Consider the following 25,755-nt stretch of genomic DNA (forward strand, 5'->3'; position numbering starts at 1 on the left):
GATGGACATTCTTGTATAAAGCACAGGTATTCGGTGTAAATGTATGTCCAACAATTACTAACACGTTTGTGTTGACCCACAATGTGCAGCAAGGTGCCTAGTGCTTAGCTCTGACTCTGGGCCCGCATTTCTCAAAACCAGCCATTGTTTGGGTGAGGCTAGTCCTGAGCTGAGAGAGTGGGTGGCAGCCATTATTCTACCCCTGTCAACTGCAACCATTGCCTCCCTCCCTCACCCCTTTCAAGGCCCAAAAGCTTTAGCCTAAAGAAGTGAACACACCTCTTTCTCACTGCAGCATCTAAAGGAAGGAAGGCGTCATCCAGAAGTACTGGAGGGGTGGCAGGAAAGTGTATTGTGTACAAAGTCTGGCTCACTCCAGCCTGGAGTAACAGCTCTGTATTTATTTACTTTATTAATTTTATAACCTGTCTATTGCCATGGCAGCTGCAAGCACATCAGGAAGTGGTGACCTGTGGCAACTCTTATTATAGTTCTAGTTAATGAGTAACATTTTCCAGAGCTCGTAAGTGACTTTCCTCCATTTTCACCTGGTTATTAGATAATGAGGTATGTCTGCTGGGGATAAAACTATTCTTTACACTACTAATCACTACTCCCATCTCTTTCCATATAAAAATTTATCTCCTGGGAAAGGATTTGGATACCAATCATATGAAACAAAGATCAAAAATGAAATACAAAATAATACTAAGTGGCTCACATTTAGTTGGTAACCCAAGTGACAAAACGAGATCATCTACAGTGACCCTGATTTGCATGAGTCCCAAATTAAAGGACTTGAATTCGGAAACTGAAGTCAGTGGATGAGATTCGTGCTTTTGAAAATTAGATCACTTATTTAGGTGTCAAACTATGGGCTTAAGACTTACCTTCAGACCCTCATTTTTAAAAATCTTGTCTTTGGTCTTCAGTCCATATTACCCATAGACACCGAGAACAAGATGCACAACTCTCATCTAGAACTATTTTTGGGTGAAAAGAGCTCTCTCTCTTCTGCCGAGAGCAGAAACAGAGTCTCAAAGTGAATGGGAAAAGGGGGGGGGAGTGAAATGTCTTCTGGTTCTCCTCTGGTAAGGTGGAACTCCACACCATTTCCAATGCAGGGTCGTGCTTTAAACACTCAGTCGGGCCTTAAACAAGTTGCTTGTGCTGCAGAACAAATACATTATTTAATAGATATTTCAATCCTCCACTATAGCAACTCATTTTGGGTCTGGGTTTGGCACCCTCACTCACATGAAGTAGTATCTTACTGCCCAAGTAAGTCCCAGTGAATGCAGAAGGATTACTCATGCAGTAAGGTACCACTCAGCATGAGCAAGTGCCACAAAAATGGGCCCTTAAGCAGTTTTAGCATTGGTTCTAATTTATGCAAAACAAATGATTGAAATGTACTACATAGGTCAATTTGAGGATAATCATCCTAGTTGGAATGTTTCATTGGTACAAAAACAGTGACTTTCTGGAATAGCGATATGTAGAAGTGATCTCTGTAATTTGAGTAAGGATTTCCCAAGGAAACCAGGTTTGGGTTTTGTAAAGATGGTTCAGATCCAGGTTCCCATTAATCTGATCTACCAAGTTTCAGATAAAATGTTCTGGTTGTGATCTGTCCTTAAATTTCAGATTCTGAGATTTGACAAGAATCCATTAATTGTTGTGGTCCCCGGATTATTAAAAGCAGACTCCTTGTTGAGCTATACAGCTGTATAATTGCATTCCAGTTTGAGAACTTTATTAATTATTATTATTATCTATTAATATACTTGTATTACTATAATGCCAAGAAGCCCTACTTATGAATCAGGACGTCGTTGTACTAGGTGCTGTACAAACACAGAACAAAAAATGGATCTTGCCCCAAAGAGCTTACAAAAGATAGCAGATGGATACAGATAAATGATGATAGAGTACATGTAAATAATGGTCATCGTGATAGGCAGTGGTATCAGCACACAAGTAGCCCAACTGTGGTCAAGAAGATGTCAAAGAGACAGGGTGAGGTTTTAATTTGGACAGAAGGAGGCAGGTGTGGAGTACAAAGGTATCTCTGTGAGTCATCAGCATAGATATGGTAAATGAATTTGTGTTTGCAGATGAGATTATCAGAGATAAGATGTAGAGATAGAAGAGAAGGTGGACCAAGGACCAAGACCTGTAGAAAGTTGGAGGATGTAATGAGGAGGATCCTCCAGAGGAGATGCTGAAGGACTGATTAGAGAGGTAGGAAGAGAACCAGGAGAGGAAAGAATCATGGAAACTAATAGAGGACAAAATTTCAAGAAAAGAAGCATGGTCAGTGTGTCAAAGGTGGCTGACAGGTCAAAGAGGAGGATAAGGATGGAGACCTGGTTCTAAGTTTTTTCTAGGAAGAGGACTTTGATGAGAGTGCTTTCAGCAGAGTGCAAGGAGTGGAAGCCAGATTGCAGAGGACCTAGTATGGAATTTGAGGGGAGGAACTCTAGATACCAATTGTAGCTAGCACATTCAATGAGCTTAGAGATGAAAAGAGGCAAATAGGGTGCATTTTTTTAAGATGGAAGAGAATCATAGGATATCAGGGTGGGAAGGGACCTCAGGAGGTCATCTAGTCCAACCCCCTGCTCAAAGAAGGACCAATCCCCAACTAAATCATCCCAGCCAGGGCTTTGTCAATTCTGACCTTAAAAACCTCTAAGGAAGGAGATTCCACCACCTCCCTAGGTAACCCATTCCAATGCTTCACCACCCTTCTAGTGAAAAAGTTTTTCCTAATATCCAACCTAACCCTCCCCCACTGCAACTTGAGACCATTACTCCTTGTTCTGTCATCTGGTACCACTGAGAACAGTCTAGATCCATCCTCTTTGGAACCCCCTTTCAGGTAGTTGAAAGCAGCTATCAAATCCCCCCTCATTCTTCTCTTCTGCAGACTAAATAATCCCAATTCTCTCAGCCTCTCCTCATAAGTCATGTGCTCCAGCCCCCTAATCATTTTTGTTGCCCTCCGCTGGACTCTTTCCAATTTTTCCACATCCTTCTTGTAGTGTGGGGCCCAAAACTGGACACAGTACTCCAGATGAGGTCTCACCAATTCCGAATAGAGGGGAATGATCACGTCCCTCGATCTGCTGGCAATGCTCCTACTTATACAGCCCAAAATGCCATTAGCCTTCTTGGCAACAAGGGCACACTGTTGACTCATATCCAGCTTCTCATCCACTGTAATCCCTAGGTCCTTTTTTGCAGAACTGCTGCCTAGCCACTCGGTCCCTAGTTTGTAGCAGTGCATGGAATTCTTCCATCCTAAGTGCAGGACTCTGCACTTTTCCTTGTTGAACTTCATCAGATTTCTTTTGTCCCAATCCTCTAATTTGTCTAGGTCCCTCTGTATCCCATCCCTACCCTCCAGCGTATCTACCATGCCTCCCAGTTTAGTGTCATCTGCAGACTTGCTGAGGGTGCAATCCACGGCATTCTCCAGATTGTTAATGAAGATACTGAACAAAACCGGCCCCAGGACTGACCTTTGGGGCACTCCGCTTGATACAGGCTGCCAACTAGATATGGGGCCATTGATCACTACCCGTTGAGCCCGATGATCTAGCCAGATTTCTAATCACCTTATAGTCCAAGTAAAGCATGATTGAATTTTGAGGAGAAAGAGCTAACGACCAGTGAGAAGTTAAGGAGAAGAGTGAGGGAAAGGATGAGAATGGTCTCAAGGGAGATCAGGAGATGGGATAGGATGGGGTCAATGAGGCAAGTGGAGAGGTTACAGGAGATGAGCGAATAAGAAATGTTCCTTTAGATTCCCCATAAGTGGTTAAGCACTGAACCAAAACATTATGCAGATTTTGAGCTCTTCAGAGGAGGGCAACTGCGTTTGGTATTTTTGTGTCATGTATGGCACTGGACACTGTGTCAGCTCAGAACAAATAATAAATAGTAATGATGCCTAGGACTGTTACTATCAAAGCACTGCCCTGGCCAGTTGTTACTGGGTACTGGGGTTTCCACTATCGCTGCCACAAAAACAACTATTCTTTTAAATCTTTGTGTTGTAATAAAGAGTAAACATGGAAGGTGTGTGGCTATGAAACATCTACAAAATAGCAAGTGACTAGTTGAAAAAGATTAAGGCAACTGACTTTTTCTTGGACTTAGTGTAGTTTTTCCAGTTGGAAATAATTCACTATACAATTATGACCGAGGAAATGAACACAACCTATGATGTACTTATCCTATGTGATCTAAATGATACAATTAACCAGAATAATCCTACCAAAGCAAGTAAAAATAATGCAAATGGAGGTCATATACTGCCATTTAATTAACCTAGTGTGGCATGTTCATTTGTCACAGACGCAAGTACTGCAAATGCTAATTGTTTCAGTCAGCTAATTGGGAAACTGCTTGAAAGAACCTGGGAAGAGTAGTACCATAGCAACAACTGGTCACGTGACCATGTGGCTTGCAGATATGTGCATAAATATGATTTTTACCAGGTTTAATATCTGCTTAGTCTGGAAGTAAATACTGAATGATGACCTTTTTTACTGAGCCGGGCAAGTGATGTAACAAGACAATTTTGACAGAATGTACTGGGAAAGACCTTATGGGCTGAAAGACATAGCTTGGTATTCAGAATTTTTGGTGTATTATGTGGCAAACTCTGCCCTCCCTGCATCATCACATTCAGGGAGAATAGTGTTGCCAACTTTTCAATGTTATCACGTGTTTCCTGATATTTTTTGTTTAAAGATCAGCTCCTCCAAACATGTGATTAAGTGATTATCTCAGCTTTCGTTTTAAAAAAAACGTCTAGCCCTCCTCGATGCAAAGAAAAGATTGAAAGACTCCAAAAACCGCAGGCAAATAAAAAGAGGCACAAATGGTTTATTTTTTAAAAGTTCATGATTTTGAATGTCAATTTCATGAATTTTGGCGGTCTGAGGTTGGCAATACTGGTTGTGTTAATAGTAGCAGAGTGGGAGACACTGGGATGGGTAGGGATGGATCCATTACCCCTGTGGATCCCTTGGCCGTTGTGTTTTGTGTAGTAGGTCACAGGAAAGGCAGGGGCTGAAGGAGTGACTGCAGATTCTCAGGTATTGGAGACAGGGCCGGTGCAAGGAAGTTTCGCACCCTAGGCGAAACTTCCACCTTGCGCACCTCCCCCCAGCCCTGCGGCAGCTCCCCACCCCCCCTGTTCTGAGGCCCCCCCCCCCGCGGCAGCTCCCCACCACAGCTCTGCTCCGCCTCCTCCCCGAACATGCTGCCCCCTCTCTAATTCTCCTTCCCTCCCAGGCTTGTGGTGACAAACAGCTGATTGGCGCCACAAGCCTGGGAGCCGGGAGAAGTGGAGCAGCGACGGCGTGCTCAGGGAAGGGGCGTAGCAGAGATGAGCTGGGGTGGGGAGCCCTGCGGCAGCTGAGGCACCCCCGCAGCAGCTCCCCACGCCCCCAGCCTGGGGAGCCGTGCGGCAGCTCCCCATCCCAGCTCACCTCTACTCCGCCTCTTCCCCGAGCACGCCACCCCTGCTCTAACTCTCCTCCCCTCTCAGGCTTGTGGCGCCAAAGAGCCGATTGGCGCTGCAAGCCTGGGAGGCGGGAGAAGTGGAGCAGCGACCGCGCGCTCGGGGAGGGGGCGTAGGAATGCTGTAAAAAAAAATTGGGGGCACCGCTTTTTGGTTGAAATAATGTGAAAATGAAAAGCCTGTGTTTCAGGATGGACCATTTAAACAAAGAGCACTGCAGTTAGGGCAGGGATAAAGGCAAGTTTCTTATAATGTTCCATACAGAAAAAAAAAGAATAAACTTATTTCTGCACAGTTTGGCTTCAGCATTATTCATGATGCAGTTGATAACAACATAAGAACGGCCATACTGGGTCAGACCAAAGGTCCATCTAGCCCAGTATCCTGTCTTCCGACAGTGGCCAATGCCAGGCGTCCCAGAGGGAATGAACAGAACAGGTAATCATCAAGTGATCCATGCCCTGTCGCCCATTCCCAGCTTCTGGGCAAACAGAGGCTAGGGACAGCAACCCTGCCCATCCTGGCTAATAACCATTGATGGACCTATCCTCCATGAATTTATCTACTTCTTTTATTAACCCTATTATAGTCTTGGCCTTCACAAGATCCTCTGGCAAGAAGTTCCACAGGTTGAGTGTGAAAAAATACTTCCTTTTCTTTATTCATGATGTGGTTGATAACAACATTAATAATATATTTTAGTGTATAACCTCCACATCTGAAGGCATCTGGGATCCTAATTGAAATAACTACAAAACAAATTACAATATCTGCAGTCATGATGCCTGTAAAAATGTCTAAGAGCCAGAAAACTAAATTATAACACCATAAACCCCACAAACCACAGAACTACTCCAGCCAAGAAACAAGATTTGAGCTTTGCTCTGAAGGTGCCACAGATGTACCTTTGGAATACATGGAGGGAAATGACATTCCAGAGTTGAGGTCTCTCAATGGAGTAGGCCTGCCTTGCTGTCCCCTTGCTTTATTCTGTAGCCCACTCATTTCCTGATCATGTGGGATGCTCAGCAATTCCAACCTGGTCAATCTTAAAACCACTGTGATGGGTTAAAGTGGCAGACAATCTTTTATACAGGGGCAGATTCTTTTTGCCCCAGTCTGCTCCCTCTTCCCTTCTTAGGCATGTCTTGTGGTAGGGGAGTCACCTGCATGCAACTATACCTCTTTACCTGCAACCCCTGGCTCAGGGTTGGAGAACAGAGACTTTCCAAGGGGACTGTAAGCATCTGGCACCGATTAGAGCAGCCCCCAGACCGCTTTAACCTGTGTTGGAGCCAGAGCTGAGTAAAGATTCAGGAAACTATAACCAACTTCTTGGCTGCCCTGGCACTCTATAAAATAATGGCATACTATTTAAGCGTTTATATCTTAATAAAAACAACGAGGAGTCCTTGTGGCACCTTAGAGACTAACAAATGTATTTGGGCATAAGCTTTCGTGGGCTACAACCCACTTCATCAGATGCACTACTGTTTTTTTCACTCCATGCATCTGATGAAGTAACCCATGAAAGCTTATGCCCAAATAAATTTGTTAGTCTCTAAGGTGCCACAATGACTCCTTGCTGTTTTTGCTGATACAGACTAACATGCTACCCCTCTAAATCTTAATAGTAAGTCCTTGGAGTGTTCTCAGTGGATAAAAGGCATTTGTTCATGGAGCCATGGCATTACCCTTTAGCAAGGGCCTTTTAAGGCAGTACAAAGTAGTAGAACAAAGTCTTACTGGGCTATTTCGTATTCTTTGTGAATGGTATTACTTGTTCATCTGTCCAGGTTCTCATACTATGCCCATTACTGTGGTATCCAAGAAGCAAGTAAAAAAGCTGAAAAATGTGTGCTATGTACAAATTTGGATAAAAACTTTATAATAACCATTAAGAATTTAGAAAAAAAGGTGGGTCCTGATCAGGAGGATTGTACATAGTAATTAGATTGGGTGTGGGGGAAGATCTCTGCACTAAATTCCAAGCTGAACTTTATACCTGGAACTAATCTGTAAGGCTGCTAATTCCCACTTCAGATTCCTCCTCAAGATGCATTCCTCCTGTCACACCTATAACATATTGATCAACTAATGTTGGCTAGATTGATCTGCAGTCAAATTAGCAGATACTGTTTATATTTTTTAAAAATAATTATCTTAAATGATCTGGAACAATCAAGTTGTGTGCCCTATGTAACTGTGATCTTATGGTCATTACTTTCATTCCCTTTCCTCCTGTTGTTTGTTACACACTTGTTTCATCTTCATTCAAATTAGATAGTAAATTCTTTGGGGACAGAGACCATTTTCCTTTACCTGTTTGTGTAGTGCCTTGTCCAATGGAGTGTTGACTGGGCCTGTGTGCAACACCCAATTATAAATAATACAAAGCCGTCTAAACAGATGTGTTCAATTTGATCCTATCGAGTAATAGTAAAGTAATTCTACCTACTCTGCATTTAACCTACAGGATTATAGACACACTTTATTAATGAAAATTATTTTTTTTAATGAGAGAAAGAGTAATCCAAAATACCTAGGGGAACTGAAGGCAAATAAAGTAAATCAAGAAAAAGTGTCTCTAAAAATGTCAAGCTAAACAAAGCCTTACTAAATTAATGAATATTTTTTTTTTTTGGAAGACTGCCTTTCCTTCAGCGAAACACAAATTGAATAGCTTTCCCATAATCTAAGACGGGGAGTCTGGACTCTAGCCATATAGTATAATACCTTCTACTTTTATTACTGCTTATTGGATGGCAAGAAATCAAAAAGGTAAATCCCATTACAGCACCATGCAGAAAGACAGTTCATACACTGAATAGCAAAATCAAGCAGACTGCATGTTGTGGTAACATCACATTTCTGTTCAAATAACTTCATTGTCAGGGACAGTAGACTTAACTAGGCAAAAGGTTTTGTAGTACTCAGGTAACACTGAAACTTTTCATTGCTGTTTACTTCTGTTTAAAACCACTGTAGAGCCAACACAGCCAAAAGAGAGTGAGCTGGATTCTGTTTTTTCTTGGGCTTCAGCAGATATGTTTACTGCATTGAATGAAGCCAGTGAGACTTAAGCGTATTGATAAGCCCTTAGCCGAATTGGAGGCTTAATGACAACTATGCAAACCCATTGTCCTCAATGAGTGTGCATCTGATCAGGATATAGCAAACTATTCTGCTGATACCCAAGAAAAAAGAGAATCCACCTCACTCTATTTTAGCTGTTTGCAATGGTAACAGGAGTAAAAAGTATGAAAAGATATTTTTATCACTAAAGGCAGCAAATATGACTCTGAATATTCATAGGGAACAGATCTGTAAAGGAAGAAGATGGAATTTTTCATAGTCATTTTTCAGAGTAAAACTGCAGTTTAACTACAACTTTAAATAGAAAAAAAAGTTCCTGAATAACACTCTTATTCTGGAATAAGAATACCTTGTTTGAAAGCTATTGCACTTCAAACTCCTCCAACCCTATTTTAATCCAAACTTTCAAGTGTAGTCAAACGAGTAAGTCTGTTTATTTGGAAGCTGAAACAAGGGAGCTTGGTAGTCAGTACAGTTAAAAGATGTGAATTTCTTCAATGTTATTAACATGCTTGAGAATATTGTTAATCATGTTAAAACAGTGGAAAAACTACCTCAAAAAAAGTACACTGGTTAAAATTGCTTTTGAGTCCTATGACTGCACAATATTAATGTTAATATCAACGTTATATTTTTAAATGCAATTGACTTGTTACCTGAACTTTCTAAGAAAACAATCTTCAGAGCCTGTATACTACAAAGGCAAAAGAAAAGCAAGCAGATTTTGATAGCAATGAAAGTATTTTACAGAGCATCTGAGAGTACATTCTTTTTTTTTAACTAAAATAAAGGGCTATTTTTTCTCACTTTTCATTTATTATGGATATTTTTGTCTTCTTGCAATGAATGTGTGTTGCTTGATAATATAAGAAGTAATTTGTCTTTGCAAATGTGTTCATTGTATCTTATGTTTTAAAGTCAGTGATTTGGAGCAGTGATTTTTTCAGTGATGCTGCCATGATTTCTCTATGTTGCTCCTCTTCATAGTAATACTTTTTTTTTCTGGCAGAAGAATAAACATATGTTCCAGACATTCCAAGGAAACTTGCTAGGCTGATCTCTAGGTTAAACTACAGACATTTGTATTCCAGAACAAACTGACAATCAGTTAACTCCATGTAAAAACTCTAGTATAGTCGTACCCTAGGCATTTAAAACTAGACTGGATAAAGGATCACTATAGACTCTAATAAAAATTCTACACAGGCAGGGAGATGGATTAGTTGACCTGATCAACATTTTCAACTTTAACTTTTCTGACACTGTAATATATGAATACATGAGCCTAGGAACTGCAGTGCCTAAGCTCTTGCGTGACTTGAAAAACAGAGACAATACGTTAGTATTGAATGGCTAGATGTGTGCCCTTTTCATGGTGGTATTTGTATATAAGAAAGCTGAATTGGTATAACAGCTGCTTTTACTATGTCCAGCAGGATGGGATTGTCGGGATTCCCGATAAAACAGGAAAGAGCTGTGGAGTTGGAACACTAAGGCACATTAGTGTTGTTTATAATACTGATAACTAGTACACCCAACTCAGTGATAAAAGGGTGTAAAGTCTTTAAGGAGTCGAAAGGGAGCAAGAGGAATTATCCAGTGAAGACTGCTGAAGGAAGATGATGTCCATTTACCAAGTCATAATAAATGTGGGTTGACAGGCAAACTGAAAATATAGCCCTGGGGAAAAGCTTGTATTCAGGGCATGAGGTTAACTGAGGAAAAGACAAGGCTAAAACTCAGGCATATGACTTTATGGTACAGAATCTGATTTTACAGATTCTGACAGGGAATCAAGATCTGACATAAAAAGGATTTATAAACTTTATTGTGATGAGATACACACATGGTTCTGAAAATGCAGTTTGCATTTCAGAGGCAATTTAAAATTGTGCAGTTTAGAAAAGGAATGTTACCCCTGCTTGTTCATTAGAGAATCCCAAGATCTGAGAACTGATGACTCGGTGAAAACATAACCAGAGAGTGCGAGGAGAAAGATGAGGAGTCTTTAACCCATACTCATACGAGCAGTTAAATTTGCTGTCGTGTAACGAATTTACCTTTATGTCCTGAAGACAGACAGTTAAAAAAATCAGCAGTTTATCTCATCAGCTTTTTTTTTTCTTTTTATGGGCTTGACAAAATGAGGCACAAAATGCAGACAGTCCCTGCCTTGGAGAGATTATAATATAAGCAAAACAGACACAGAATAGATAGCATGCACAGGGAAGACCAGAGGAGAGAGTGACTGGGTTGTTTTGTATTCTCATTTTGAATATATCAGTAACATTATTGAAATGCCTGACTCATTTCATGTGGGCAGGGCACAAGAAGTGAATCTTGATGAAGGATTGAAGTGGAGAGCGGATAGTGGGTTGATGACTCAGAATTGGGAAGACATAGGGGCAGCATATTGATGGTTGCAGGGGAAGCAGATAAGAGGGACTGGCATAATTGGCAAAGCAAGGAGTGGAAGTGACATGATAAGATATTAACACATAGATGTAGATTGGATTGGAATTATGCAGGGATGAGGAGATAGGGATATTTTTTGGTAAGTAAGAGGGAAAACATGAGAAACAATTAGGGGGTATGGAGAGCAACTGGTCAAGTGTTTTGTTTTTACATTGAGTCTCTTCAGTTTAATCCAAAATATAAGTGTGTGACCATTGACTTACGAGGAGAGGCTGAGGGAACTGGGGTTATTTAGTCTGCAGAAGAGAAGAGTGAGGGGGGATTTGATAACAGCCTTCAACTACATGAAGGAGGGTTCCAAAGAGGATGGAGCTCAGCTGTTCTTAGTGGTGGCAGATGACAGAACAAGAAGCAATGGTCTCAAGTTGCAGTGGGGGAGGTCTAGGTTGGATATTAGGAAACACTATTTCACTAGGAGGATGGTGAAGCACTGGAATGGGTTACCTAGGGAGGTAGTGGAATCTCCCTCCTTAGAGGTTTTTAAGGCCCGGCTTGACAAAGCCCTGGCTGGGATGATTTAGTTGGTGTTGGTCCTGCTTTGAGCAGGGGGTTGGATTAGATGACCTCCTGAGGACTCCTCCAACCCTAATATTCTATGATTCTATGATTGTACATGTTTTCAGATAGACATTTGCAACTCCCAGTATTTTCTACTGGGTCACCCTGCAAAAAATAGGCCAAGTAGATTCTTAGTATTAAAAAAACGGCTACTTTTGATTAAAATTCATGAATGTTTTCAGTTGCACTTCAATAACATTACTGTAAAAGACATTTCCTCTATTTAATATACTGGGCAATGTGCTCGTAAAGGATATCAGTCTAAGCTGTACGTAGAACTCAGTGAACTCTTGGATGAAATATTACAGAATCACGGTGTATTTTTACTTCATGGGTTTTTAATGAACATTTTTACGAGTTTTATGCCAAATCAATACAGTTAAGGTTAGATTCTGATACCTTTATTCATGCTTAAGTCGTACCATACATCATGAACAGTCCCAGTGAAACAATTGAATTACTTGTGGAATAAAGTGCTACTCATTGTGACTAAAGGTATCAAAATCTGACCTGTATTTCTCCAGTGTTGCCATTTAGCAGTTTTAAATAAAAATCTATGGCATTTGATCAAGTTATTTTGGAAGACAGAAACTTTACAAAACTCATGAGACAGAGCAAGCATCAATGATATTGTGGGAGATTGTTCTCCATTTGCTATATATTAGTCATACTGTAGCAGTACATGTTATACTTAGTTACTGTAATGGTCAAATGATCATTTTTGCATTGGTTTTATGCCCAAATTTGTTTCTGGCTGTGCTGCTTTCATCTGGGATAATAAAAATCAATGCACGGTTTTTAGTGTTTCTAATATTGCTCAGATAATTTCTGCAACATGAAATAACTAGACTGGACAGAGACTTTATGAAACAAATAGTGAAAATATTTTCAGGTAAACTTGGTTGTATCTTATTTGTGTTCTTCACGAATAAAGAAGCTTCTTCATTCTTTGTAACTGATGCCTCTCAAAGACAGAACCAGGACCAGACTATTCAATCTAGCGGGGAAAGTTATAACATTATCCAATGACTGGAAGTTGAAGCTAGACAAACTCAGACTGGAAATAAGGTGTAAACTTTTAAGGGTGAGAGTTATTAACTATTGGAACAATTTACCAAGGGTTGTAGTGTATTCGTCATCACTGACTCCTTTTCAATATAGAGTGGATGTTTTTTCTAAAAGCAGTGCTCTAGGAATTATTTTTGGGGAAGTTCTCTGGCCTGTGTTATACAGGAGATCTGACTATATGATCATAAAGGTCCCTTCTGATCTGGGAATCTACTTTTTCCCAATTGTAAATCTAGGATCATTGATTAAGGTTTAAAACTGCCAGCATGCATCCAAGATGAAAAGAAAATGGTGATATAATTTGGCCATTTATTGAAAGATCAAATTTCTTTCAGAACTAATTATCAGGGGAGAAAGGAGGGTAGTTTATATGCTTTGAGTGCTGAGCACCAGTGGCCTTGGAGCGGAAAAAGAATTGATTAAAAAAAAGGCTTATGAGCATGGTTCAGTGCCCACTGTAGTCTGTAAGATTCTTTCCATAGTTTTGAATGGACTTTGGATCAGGCTATTTATTATCTTTGATCAGGACTGTACATACAAGTATCATAAGCCAGCTTCCTCATGACTTGGCTGTTCCAAGGGCTTTTAACTATTTGACCTACCTCAGAGAGATGGTCAGGACCAGAGTCTGCTCTCACTTACACCATTGCTAACCTAGAGCAATCCCACTTAGCTGGTTTCTTGTGTGAGTCAGTAGAATAGCTCTGCATCTCCATATAGAATGAAAAAACTTGACAGTTCCAAGGCTCAGTCCTTCAAGGCCCTCTGCACATGGCACAACCCCTGAAGTCAATAGGTGTTCAACGAGCATAGATCATTACCATACCCAACATGGTGGGAGATGCTGAAGATATAAATTCTGTAGAAACTAGGACTGTACTAATCTCAGGAATATGCAACAAAAAGTCCCAATGGATTATTAATAGAGCTTTCGAATTTGCCGATTGACTGAAATCAAAATGTTGACAAAGTTCCTCCAGAAACCACATAAGGGTCTGATAGTTTCTTGCCAGCTAGACTGCCTGTCTCTAGGAAAGCCTGCCAGGCAGACTATCCCAGAGTCAAGGCCCTTAGGCCTTCCAATGTACATGCTCCAGATGAGCTGGCAGGAAACCAGGTAGGTTTCAAAACAAAATTGGAATGAAAGCAAATTTCAGCAAATGGAATTATCTCCACAGAGCAATAATCATTAAGAACTTTTGTACCACATCTGCAACATATTGGATTATACTTCATACATAAATACAACTCATACGTTAATACTTTGGGATATTAGCAACAACAGCTTGCTACCTTGAGGTGGAATACAGTAAACTTATTCATAAGGAGTCTGAGTATAAAATAAATTTAGTACACATCAAGCATAATGTGAGGCCAAATCCTTAGCTGATATAAATCACATAGGTCTATTGACTTCAGTGGAACAACACTAATTTATACAAGCAAAGGATATAGCTCATGGAGGACCGCCAACCCAAACATTCCAAACTCATGAGTCTGGCAGTGTAGTCGTGTGGTGGTCGGTCCTCCCCCTCTGAGTTGGAGGGAGGCCATCCCACCTCACTACATCATTGGGATCTCAGCCTAGTATTGGGGAACTAGCAGTTTGGCGATAGTGTCCCAACTGGCCCTAATCTCCTCCTGCAGAGAAGGGCACACCCAGTAATCACTCAGCTCTGGGCTCTTGCAGCAGAGTCGGAGAAAAACCCAGTAGTCAATTAGCCCCGGTCTCTTGATTCAGCGATAGGGCAAGCCCAGGGGTCAGACGTCCTAGCTTCAGCAGACAACCAATTAACCCAGGCCCTGGTGGTGGCAGGTGAGGTCTGGGCCTATTCCACCGGACCCCCAACCCAGAGCCCTAACAGTGTCGGAGTGGTCTGCCACTGGGTCAGCAGGGCTCCCAACCGCAACACACTGGCCGTACCTGAGGCAAAGCTGCAGCCAGACTGCCACTTTGGTTGGCTGCCCCTGGGCCACTTCCTCCCCTCCCCTTGGGGTGTACCTGGATTAGCGGGGCGTCATCTGCCTCTTCTGGGTAGGTGTCCCATGGCAGGCATCACTGGGCTCAACAGCAGTGTCAGCAGCTGGGAATGTCTGTCTCCCTCTGTGTCTCAGCCCAAACTGAGCGGGAGGCCCTGCCCTTTATATTTCCTGTTCTGGTGTCGTACTTCCGGTGGGAGGGGTGAGGCAGTCCCGGCACCACCCACGTGGGCAGGGAGAGTGGTTCTTCCCCCTCTGGCTCAGAAGGAGACCACACGGCCTCACTACAGGCCCCAAAAATCATTAAATTGATTTATGAATCATGAGACCAATTACAAAAATACATTTTGGTTCCTTTTATTTGTATTCTGGTTTTGTGCCCTGTTACACTATACTGGAGTCACGTTTTCATGCTTTTCTCCCCAACCATGCAGGTTAAAAAATTACCTTAAAAATAAAAATACATCTGAGATTCCCACATAGTCACATGACTGTAGAATCTGAGTCTTTAAGAAAAACATGAATTATTGCAAATCTCAGAATTAAAATATTGAAAGATGGCAACAGAGCTTAAGGTTTGTTCAACTAAACTGATAGATCATTTGCCAGGATCATCTCGGTATATCTCATCTAATCAATCCCCTGCCGTTTGGGGGCCTCGGGGATTGGTGCACCGCAGTCCCTCCTATTCGCTGCCTGTGACGTAGAATAGTTTAGTTTTCTGAGGGCTCTAGTACTTTTAGACCAGTAGTGTCCAAAGTGGGGTGCGCAAGAGGATCCTTGGGGGTGCGCGGCAGGAGGAGCACTTTTTTTGTTTGTTTGGGGTTTTTTGCTTCGGCGCAGCAAGGGGTGCGTGCTCAACATTTTTTTACTGGTAGGGGAGCGCGATCAAAAAAGTTTGGAAACCGCTGCTTTAGACTAATTTCAGTTGTTGGGTTTGTTGTGGGTGCTGGGTGGCATTGGTAACCTGTGATGTACAGGAAGTCAGACTAAATGATCTTGTGGTCCCTTCTTACCTTTAACTCTATGACTTTATGACTCTAGTAGCCCACATTACTTTGGAGATGGTCTTTCTTATTGTGTAAGATCCATGGCAGCTGTTGGGCTTGGGTTAGCATCTCCTTGATTTAAAATGGAGGAGACTGTAATGGTGGGGGCCATTGACCCAAGTTCATTCAGGCAAAATAACCTCTTTATCCATACAGCTTGTTGCCTGAAGGGTTAGTGGAGAGCATTCTTTGGTTGTTTTTTTGTTTAAGGAGAAAGTGTTGGAGTCTGTATTGGCACTGGGCCCAATTTTTATTTATAGTGAGGGCAGGTCTACACTTAAAATGTTGCTGAAGCGCTTTAGTGAAGATGCTCCTATGATGCTAACAGGAGAGCATAGTTAATCCACCTCCCTGAGAGGCAATAGCTGTGTCAATGGGAGAAGCTCTCCTGCCAACATAGTGCTGTCTACACAGGGGGTTAGGTTGGTATAACGGCCAAACACACCCCAGAGCAATGTCTGTACTGGATATAAGTCTGTACTGGAGACCTGACCTGACCATAAACTCACACAGGCACGTGTACACACATTCTCTAATTTTGAGCTAAGGTCCTGATTCAGTGTCCACTAAAGTCATGGGAGCCTTTCTTTTACTTTCTGTGGGTGTTGGATCAGGCTTTTATGTGACTGTCCTGATTAGCTCCTTATAGAAATCAATATAAGAAGCTACAGATGACTCAGTAAAGAGTTAGATCTTGCAGTCTTTTTTGGGGGAAAATTACCAATTATTTCAAATGCTTTATGTGCTTCTGTGTCAGTGACAATTACTAATACTCATGTGTATGGGGCATTGTAATGAAAAGTAAAATAATAAGTAGGCAAGTGCAATTTTTAGACAAAATATGTGAACCATGCTAAAGTGCAGATATCCCTCATTTTGGATGCTAGCAACATAATGATCTATTTGCTGACAAAGAAGGCTACTTCTATTTTAAATATTAAACAATCCCTTCTTCATACCTTGTCGTGTTTGCAGTTTAGTTTTTATAAGCGTTTGATTCACACATAACACTCTTTTCATGTGCAATTCTAATAAATAATTTACAATTCTTATTATTTATTATATTTTCTAAATCTGTTTTGGCCTAGAGCCAGCAAGATATTGGTGGAATGCTTAACAGAATTCCGTTTATTATTCTTGGCCTTGTAAGACTTCATAAGCAGCCTGTAAGGACAGAAACAAAATGACAGGGCAATTGCTAGTTTTAATCTGGTTGACGTTCAGTTGCGACCATTCTTGAGTATGACAGAGCAAAATATAAACTGCACTGTGGGAAGAAAAGAAGAATACAAGGGCTGAGCACCTCATGTGAGGTGCTTGGTGGCTAAGGCCCAGATTTACAAAGGCATTTAGGTGCCAAAACATGCAGATAGGCACTTAGTGGTATTTACAAAAGTGCCATAGTGAAATAGGCACCTATGTCTCATTGACTTTCAATGGCAGTTAGACGCCTAGCCATTTGGCACCCATCTCTATCTTAGGGTGCCTCAATACCTTTGTAAATCTGGCCCTGGACACCTTGCAGAACTGGATGCACATTTTTCTGTTTTCTTCCCAGGTCAGTAACATAATCCCTTCCAGCTCTACCTCTGTGATTGTAGGATTAGCCTTTAAAGACCTTTTTTTTTTTTTGCAAGAATACTTCCATTCTAAAATTATCTGAAGCATGTCTTTGATGTAGAAATTAAAAGGGTCTCTGTTCTTCAGCCACTGTTTTCTAACATATTATTACTATCACTGTTATTTCTCTGTTTATTATATTCTATGTTTCCAAATAACACCCTCCAAGTGATAGGTGTTTCAACAGACACTAAGCCACTGGGTTGGCACTATGAAGAAAATAGGAGCTCCAGTCCAAATGCTGTAAAAGATATTGAATCTATTAGGCCTTCCCCCATCTTGCTGAAAAGAACAAAAAGAAACACACAACAAAGGTTTCTGTAATTTACAGCGTAAGGATCTTGGTCCAATAATGGGGCTCATTAGCTGGCTCTGAATTAAAGTTTCCAGGCTAACTCCTTCTCCAGAGGTTTCTGGGTTTTTTTTAATACTGTTTACTATGTCTCAGGTTCTCATTTGAAACCTGCTGCAACTATAGCCAAGTTCTGCTGAAAGCAATCTGACTCTTCTGTAGCCAGGCAACCACCAACATGAGTTTATGCACAGGTGCCCATTTGCCATTTGTCCTTTTCCTAGTTTTCTGTGAAAGGTAGAAAGAGAGACAGAATGCAGCAACGATTTACCAAAGGAAGAAAACAAAAGAAGGATGACCTATCTTTCATTCATATCCCATTGTCTCACACACACACTTTTATCACACAAAACTAGAAAATCCAGAATAGGGAAAAAGAACTAATCTCTATCGGAAAAACAGATAAACAAAAGTCCAAAGCAGTCCATTAAACAGACAGACCATCCTATTACAATGATGAACAAACATACAGGAAGGTATTGTCTCAATGTGTATAAGAGGCTTAGATGTTAGGCATATATGGACAAGCTTTCTAGAAAAGAACAGCAATATTTTGGGTGAATGATAAAATTGTCAAGGGTATTTATGCCCTCCTGTTACTTTTGATGCATTAAATTTTGCATTAAAATGTTGCATTCTGTGTGGTTTAGATGAATGGTGTGAGTCTTCCAGCAAAAGCTATCTATGGGAACCAGGAAAATAATTGTGTACAATGTGCATAGGATTTTGATTACAAGTACTGTAGTGACAACAATAACAGCCAAAAGCACAATATGATTTTACTTTCAAAAATATTTATTTTATTTAATGTTGTTTGTTATGTTATAGGTACAAGAATGGCTGTGCTTAAACTGCCAGAGACAAAGAGCAATATCAGGACAACTTGGGGATATGGGCAAAATGCCACCTCCAATGGCAGCCCCTTCACAATCAGTATCCAAACCATCTGTTGTTCCTCAGCGCCAGCCTATGCCAACCGAGTCAGATCACCCTCCGAAAACTGCAGCACTGCCTACCCAAATAGTGGAAAAATCAAAAGAAGAACCAGGAATTCAGAAGAAAGTTCCAAAGTTTCCGCAGGGGAAATTGGCGAAGACTCTTTCAGCTGATAAAATTCAGCAGGGGATTCAGAAGGAAGATCCAAAACTTCAACAGGGGAAATTGGCAAAGACACTTTCAGCTGATAAAATCCACCAGGGGATTCCGAAGGAAGATCCAAAATTCCAGCTGGGGAAACTGGTTAAGATACCATCAGCTGATAAAATCCAGCAAGGAATTCAGAAGGAAGCTCCAAAAATTCAGCAGGGGAAACTGGCAAGGAAACCCTCAGCTGATAAAATTCACCAGGGAATACAGAAGGACGATCCAAAACATCAACAGGGGAAACTGGCAAAGACGGCGTCAGTGGATAAAATTCCTCCGGAGATAAGTTCAGATGTAAAGCAACTTATAAGCAAATTGGAAGAAGACAAAAAATGTGTACTCCCAGAAGAGAAACCATTCCTCCCAGAGGACAAAAAAGAGGATGTCAAAGTTGAGACTAAAGGACAAGGTATCAAGGAGAAGTTAGAAACCAAAGTACCTCCTGAAGAATTGCAGGTTAAGAAACAAGAGGAGATTAAGAAGGAAGATTTGGCCACTGGGATTCCACAAATGGTATCCAAACATGAAAAAATCCAGAAAGAAGAAACCCTAGCTCAAGTAGCACCTTTGCCAAGACCTGATCGTGTGGAAACAGTGAAAGAAAAAACAGTAAGATTTTTTTCTTTTCCTTTTGCTACTGTAGGCAATAAAGGACCTGCTTCTGCAAACCCGTACTTATGTGAGTGGTCCTTACTCTCAGAGCTGTTGCAATGACATGGGATGTCTCTCACTGGTAAGGGTGATAACTGTCAGTAAGGCTTTGCGCAACAGGGTTCATAGTGCCCTTTTATGGGTTTTCATTTGAGTTTGCATAATTTTCAGTCTCTACAGTTTAGAACTGAGACTAAACCAAAATTGCTTTTTTGAAGTCAGATTCAAACTTTTCTCTTTTTTTAATGGCTGTTGTAGATTCCTTTAGGCTTTTGTTCAGTTTTAATCGTTGAAGCTGATACACATATTTCATAGATCTCAATCCTTGGGAGAACCAAGCTGCAACAATGTTTCACTCTGTTAATGACTGTTTTCACTGGTCTCTCTTGATTAGTTTTTGCTGTAGAGATTTTGATTTGGAGGAAGTGACCAGTATAAATTATAAAATAGCTACATTTCTTTGTCCGGAAATGATGGGCAAACGTGCTGATTTCATGGGCCTTCATCCTTCGTTGGGATCTGCTAATACAGATTTTTATGTCCATGTGGGGTTGCATTGGCCCACCGAAGGCAAATGGGATTTGCATGATACAGGGGTCTGCAATACTAAATCCCAGTATAGGATTAATGCTTTGTTTTGTAGTAAACTTACATACATAATATGTAACTCATCCACATTGTATATCTTATTTCCTTCTCTTGTGAAAAATTGCATGTTTTCAAGTTGCAATTATATATGGACTTTCCATTCACATAAATCAATGAATGTTAGCATGTACTAACTGATATACCTGGCTGCACTGTACAGACAAATTTCCTGTACCTACTGTAATTGTTAAGCCATTCGTCAATTAAATGTGGCTAAAAAAATGATTTATACATATTTTGTGGGAGATGAAAAATTGTGCTCCTTCTAATTAACCTTGAACTAGTGATTGATCATTCATTAGAAAAGTATTGGGGTGGGTGAAGGGAAATTCTTTCATGTCTGCCAGGTGTGATATAAAGCTTTCAAATAGAGCTGGTCTATTTTTCAACAACAAAACCCGCCAAAATATTTTGGCTGAAAACTGAGAGAGCTTGATTTGGAAATGCAGTTGTAGTGCCTTGTGGGAGTTGCAACTGGGGTCCCTCATACTCTCATTCTCTTCTGAAAGACAGACTCCCTGGCTGGACTACATCCAGAGGTGAAAGTAAGCCGGTCTGGTCTGGTATGGCGTACCGGACTGGACCGGCTTCTCCAGTGGTGATTTAAAGGGCCCAGGGCTCTGGCCTCTGTGGGGAGCCCCAGGCCCTTTAAATTGCTACCAGAGGCTGGGGCTCTGGCAGCTGGGCTTGGGCGGGAATTTAGTGGGTCCGGTGCTCCTGCAATTGCAGGGATCCCTGGGCCCTTTAAATCACCCCCGGAGCCCTGCCGCCGCTGTTGCAGGAGCGCCGGGCTCTCTAAATCCCCGCCTGAGTCCTACCACCCCGGGGTTGCAGCGGCAGGGCTCCCACAGTGATTTAAAGGGCCTGGAGCTCCGTGGCGGCCGGAGCCTTTAATTTGCCCCTGAGCCCTGGGGCTCCCAGCCGCCTCTGCAGCTGGTAATTCAAGGGTGATTTAAAGGCCCTGGGGCTCCCAGCCACAGCTGGAGCCCCAGGGCCTTTAAATCTTGAAAGGTCCCGCCTCTTCCGGTTGAGGCCACACCCCCGCTCAGGACTCCGGCTTACTGGTAAGTCCTTTAAGTTACTTTCACTCCTGACAACATCTAACATGATACACCATGGTCTCTCCTTATGGTGAGGGGAGGTAATTGCACCATGGGAGTCCTAGCCATGATGCATCATGGGAGATGAGAAGATGCATTTTAAAAATGGGAGCCCAGTCTATAGAGAAGGATGGGGCTGTAAGGAAATGGAACTACAACTCTCATGCGGCACAGTGGCAGGATATCCAAAACAACATATTTTAATTTTTGGCTGAAAGATTTCATTTTGGGGGCATTTGATTTTTCAACAAAAAATCAGAATTTTCCATGGACAAGAGATACTTTTTCACAGAATATTTTGTTTTATGAAAAACCCAATTTTCTGTCTAACAACATTTTTGATGGACAATTTTCAACCAGCCCGATTCTTCAATTTCTATAATTTCATTTTGTATTATGCAAAGACTAAAAAATGTTGCCTAGTGTTTAAGGCATAGGTCTGAGATTCCAGGGTTCTGTTGCTAGTTCTCACACTCATACACTAATCATGGTATTTCACCTGATTTCTGTATAGAAAACTTGCTCACTTTCTTTTTGTGTTAGTACCACTAAATACTTATTACAATCAAGGAGACTACTGGAATAAGGTGAATGGGATTTAGCCTTCTGTACCTCACTTTACTGATCTGTACAATGAATATAATGATAAACACATACTCCACATTACCAGAGTGAAGCTTTGGTGTTTACTTAGTTAGTATCTGTAAAGCAATTGGAGTTGCACACATGAAAGGAGCTACTTATATATATAATTATTATTATTATTATTATTATTATTATTATTATTTATTAAAACCAGAACTCTTTGAAATGTAACACACATTTGATAAAGATACTAATTTTTAAATGCAAGGGTTACATTATTTTTTTCCTTTCCTTCTTTTTTTGGTCACTAGGGAAATCCTTCTTAGTTTCTACCAATGTGAAAATAAATTGTACATCTGTTAGTTTGTTTCCTAAAAGCAATTATGATAATTTATTGTTATTTATTGAACACCATTAATGTTTTCTCTGAAGTACAACAAACGGCAGGAGATACAATCTTGCCCCAGGGCTCTTGTAAACTAAGTAAGACAGAATATAACAATTTGAGTAGATTGCACATTTACACCTCTTGATTTGGTGCAGGTCAATCTCCAGGCAGTGCAGAATATTTTTTTAAATGAATTTTGGAGAGGAATAGTTAAAGGATTTCTATAAGAAGTATTTTTAAAGTAGGGATTTGAGAGAAAAGGTAATAAATTTTAGCACTTACAGTTGCTATATGCAGTTTGCTATCTCTATGCAAACATTAATTACATCTCACAGTATTCCCATGAGATAGATCAATATTAGTATTCCCATTTAACAGAGAGCGAAATTTAAGCATACATTGCAGCCAAGGTGCGTGGTTTCAGCACATGATCCGAGCTAGCTTTAATCTAGCTAGCGTGAGTACCATTAGTGAAATCACAACAGCAGGCTTCAGCATGGTCTGTACAAGCCCATCTAGAACCCTGAGTACTTACACGGGTAGCCCATGCTGACACCTGTGTAGCCACAGCTTCACTGCTGTTGGTACTTGCACGAGGTAAATTAAAGCTATATTGGGTATGTTTACACGTGCTGTCATCACACCTCCGATTGCAACATATACATACTCATACAGAGGTTAAGGTCCTCATCCACAGCCCAGTAACATCAATGGAAACGCTTCACTGGGCTTTGGCTCAGATTCTGAAGGACTTGCCCAAAGCCATTGAGTCAGTAATTAGACCCAAGATTAGACTTCATTAGATTCTGGCTCCTATTCCTGTGTTCGGTCCACTTGACAACACTGCCCTGCTACAATTATTTGGTTTTAGGTTTTGTCTATGCACTATCTTGACCATTATGTATTATCTGTCAAAACACCTGCTAAGTTTCAGAGTTACAAGATCAATAATTGGAGGAGGAAGGAAAGACTAGTTTAGAAGAGGCTTTTCTCTGAGTGCCTGGACATAGTGAGAAAGTAGAGCTGGTCATAATTTTTCAGTATTATGATTAATTTATTTTATCCAGAATATTTACACAAGATCTTTTGAAAATACTCCATAAAGAAGTCAGCATTTTTGACCAGCTGTAGTAAGGGAGGAGACTGGACAAATTCAAAAGGACCAAAACAAAGCCCTTTTTCTCCAGCATTTTAAAGGGTGATAAGTGACAACTTTGATGTCAAAGAATCATTTACTGGTTTGTAAAATTTGATGTGTCTTAGCAAATATACAGTTGCCAAAATGTGTATGTTCTTCTCATTGGTTAAAATCTTACACAACCACTGGTCTTTCTAGTAATTCATTGTTTCTTAATTAGAGCTGATTCAGAAAAGCTTTGACCAGAACATTTTCCATTGGAGGATTCAGTTCTGTTGAAATTTAAACAATTTAAAAAATTGCATCAATTTTGCCAGTATTTCATTTAATTGAATAAAAGTTCCAACAATATTGAAACATCCTGTTTTGAAGTTATAATGAAATGTTGCAATTTTTTCCTTTCAAAATGTCTTTTTCTTATGATTTTTTTTATTTTGTACTATATTATCTTTTATAAAATAAAATTAAATTAAAAAAAGTTTTTTACCAACCCCAAAGCACTTCTTTTTAAAAAAATTCTTTCCTCGAGAATTTCAAAATTATTGGGTTGAATTCCTAATCAGAACAATTTTTAAATCTCCAACTGCTTAACAAAACAGAGTTTCCATTCTCTGCACAGGTCTGTTCTTAATCCATGTAAGAATGACTCAGTCTTAGAAAATTTACATAGCATACCTTTTAAACATTCATTTTCTTTTGAACAATATTCTAATTTAATCTAAATAATTTGACATCTGTAAGCAATTTAGCCACAAAACATTTAAATATTACCCTCTCTACTTAGTAATGTCATTCCTACCATGCCAGGGAAAATTATAAAGAGATACCTTGAACAACATTGTCAGAATCTGAGTGATGGATAAATATGTAAGAATAAGGGGGATTTTGAAAATGAAAAACTCTTACAGGAAATAGTTAATAATACCTACCTCTTATACAGTGCTTGTCAAAGAAAGGTAGTATCACCATCCCCTTTAATAGATTGGGTAACAGACACACATCTCTAGTTAACAGGGCTGGTGCAAGGAAGTTTCGTGCCCTATGCGAAACTTCCACCTTGCGCCCCCCCACACTGCCCTGAGGCGCTTCCCCCACCCCTGGGAGCCATGTGGCAGCTCCCCACCCCAGCTCATCTCTGCTCCGCCTCCTCCCCAAGCATGCCGCCCCCGCTCTAATTCTCCTCCCCTCCCAGGCTTGCAGCGCCAAACAGCTGATTGGCACCGCAAGCCTGGGAGGCAGGAGAAGTGGAGCAGTGACGGTGTGCTCGGGGAGGAGGCGTAGCAGAGGTGAGCTGGGGTGGGGAGCCCTGCAGCAGCTCCCCCGCCCCCGCCCTGAGGCACCCCCGTGGCAGCTCCCAACCCCCCCCCCCCCCCGGCCCGGGAAGCCGTGCGGCAGCTCCCCACCCCAGCTCACCTCTGCTCTGCCTCCTCCCCAGCACGCCACCCCCGCTCTAATTCTTCTCCCCTCCCAGGCTTGCGGCGCCAAACAGCTGATTGGCGCTGGAAGCCTGGGAGGCGGGAGAAGTGGAGAGGTGACTGCGCGCTCGGGGGGGGGGGTATAAGAACGCTGTAAAAAAAAATGTGGGGGCACTGCTTTTTGGTGCCCCCAAATCTTGGTGCCCTAGGCAACTGCCTAGTTTGCCTAAATGGTAGCACTGGCCCTGCTAGTTAACAGACAGGTAAAGTGACTTCCTCAAGACTGTCTAGCAGGTGAGTGGCAGAACCCAGGAGAGAACCCAGGTCTCCTGAGTCCGAGTCAACTGCTGCAGCTGTTAGGCCACACCTGCCTCTAAGGCTGTAGTGATTTAGAGCTTTAAACAGACGGTTTAATTGCTGTACTATAGGTACCTCTGACACATTTTTAATTTTCATAGGAATGAAAATGAAAACTGCAAATGTAGCCTCTCTAGCAGGCCAGTCCAACTCCATGGAAAAATAATCTTGTCCTCTGCCAGTAGAAAGACATTACCATTGAGTTAGGTGGGAATTGGAGCAGGGTTTAAATTGGCAAGCTTACGGAAAAAAGGCCCTGTAGGCTTGTACACCATTCCGGAAAGCCTGCTGAACTTGACTGTATGAACCTGAGTCCCTCTTAGTTTTGACAGTGAAGCAGTTATATGTTTGCCATCAACTTCAGGCCCCTAATGTTGTTCTCTGACAGTGGTAACAGTAATTTCACCATCCCACCACATAGCCCTCACACGCACTGTATTTTCCTTCAAATATCATCATTCATCAAAACAAGTTGTTCTACAGTTATAATTGCCTTGAATGTAAGAAGTGATATGAGGCATGCAATGATACATCACAGGTAAATTAGATGTATGTTGCCTCAAAACACGATGATGTGTCTTATTATATTTGCA

The 25,755-nt window shown here is 41.2% G+C and overlaps 1 protein-coding gene across 5 annotated transcripts in view; it reads left to right on the top strand.

The window, feature by feature from the left end:
• The window catches only part of PCLO (piccolo presynaptic cytomatrix protein), a 522,605-nt gene that overhangs the window by 232,779 nt on the left and 264,071 nt on the right, over window positions 1-25,755 (top strand). For all 5 annotated transcript variants that reach the window (XM_042859416.2, XM_042859418.2, XM_042859417.2 and 2 more), the window contains exon 4: window positions 18,566-19,489. In XM_042859416.2, coding sequence (XP_042715350.2) covers window positions 18,566-19,489 — 924 coding nt within the window. The remainder of the gene's footprint in view (window positions 1-18,565; window positions 19,490-25,755) is intronic.

This window comes from Chrysemys picta, chromosome 1, assembly GCF_011386835.1.
Source record: "Chrysemys picta bellii isolate R12L10 chromosome 1, ASM1138683v2, whole genome shotgun sequence".
NCBI classification, from domain to species: Eukaryota; Metazoa; Chordata; order Testudines; family Emydidae; genus Chrysemys; species Chrysemys picta.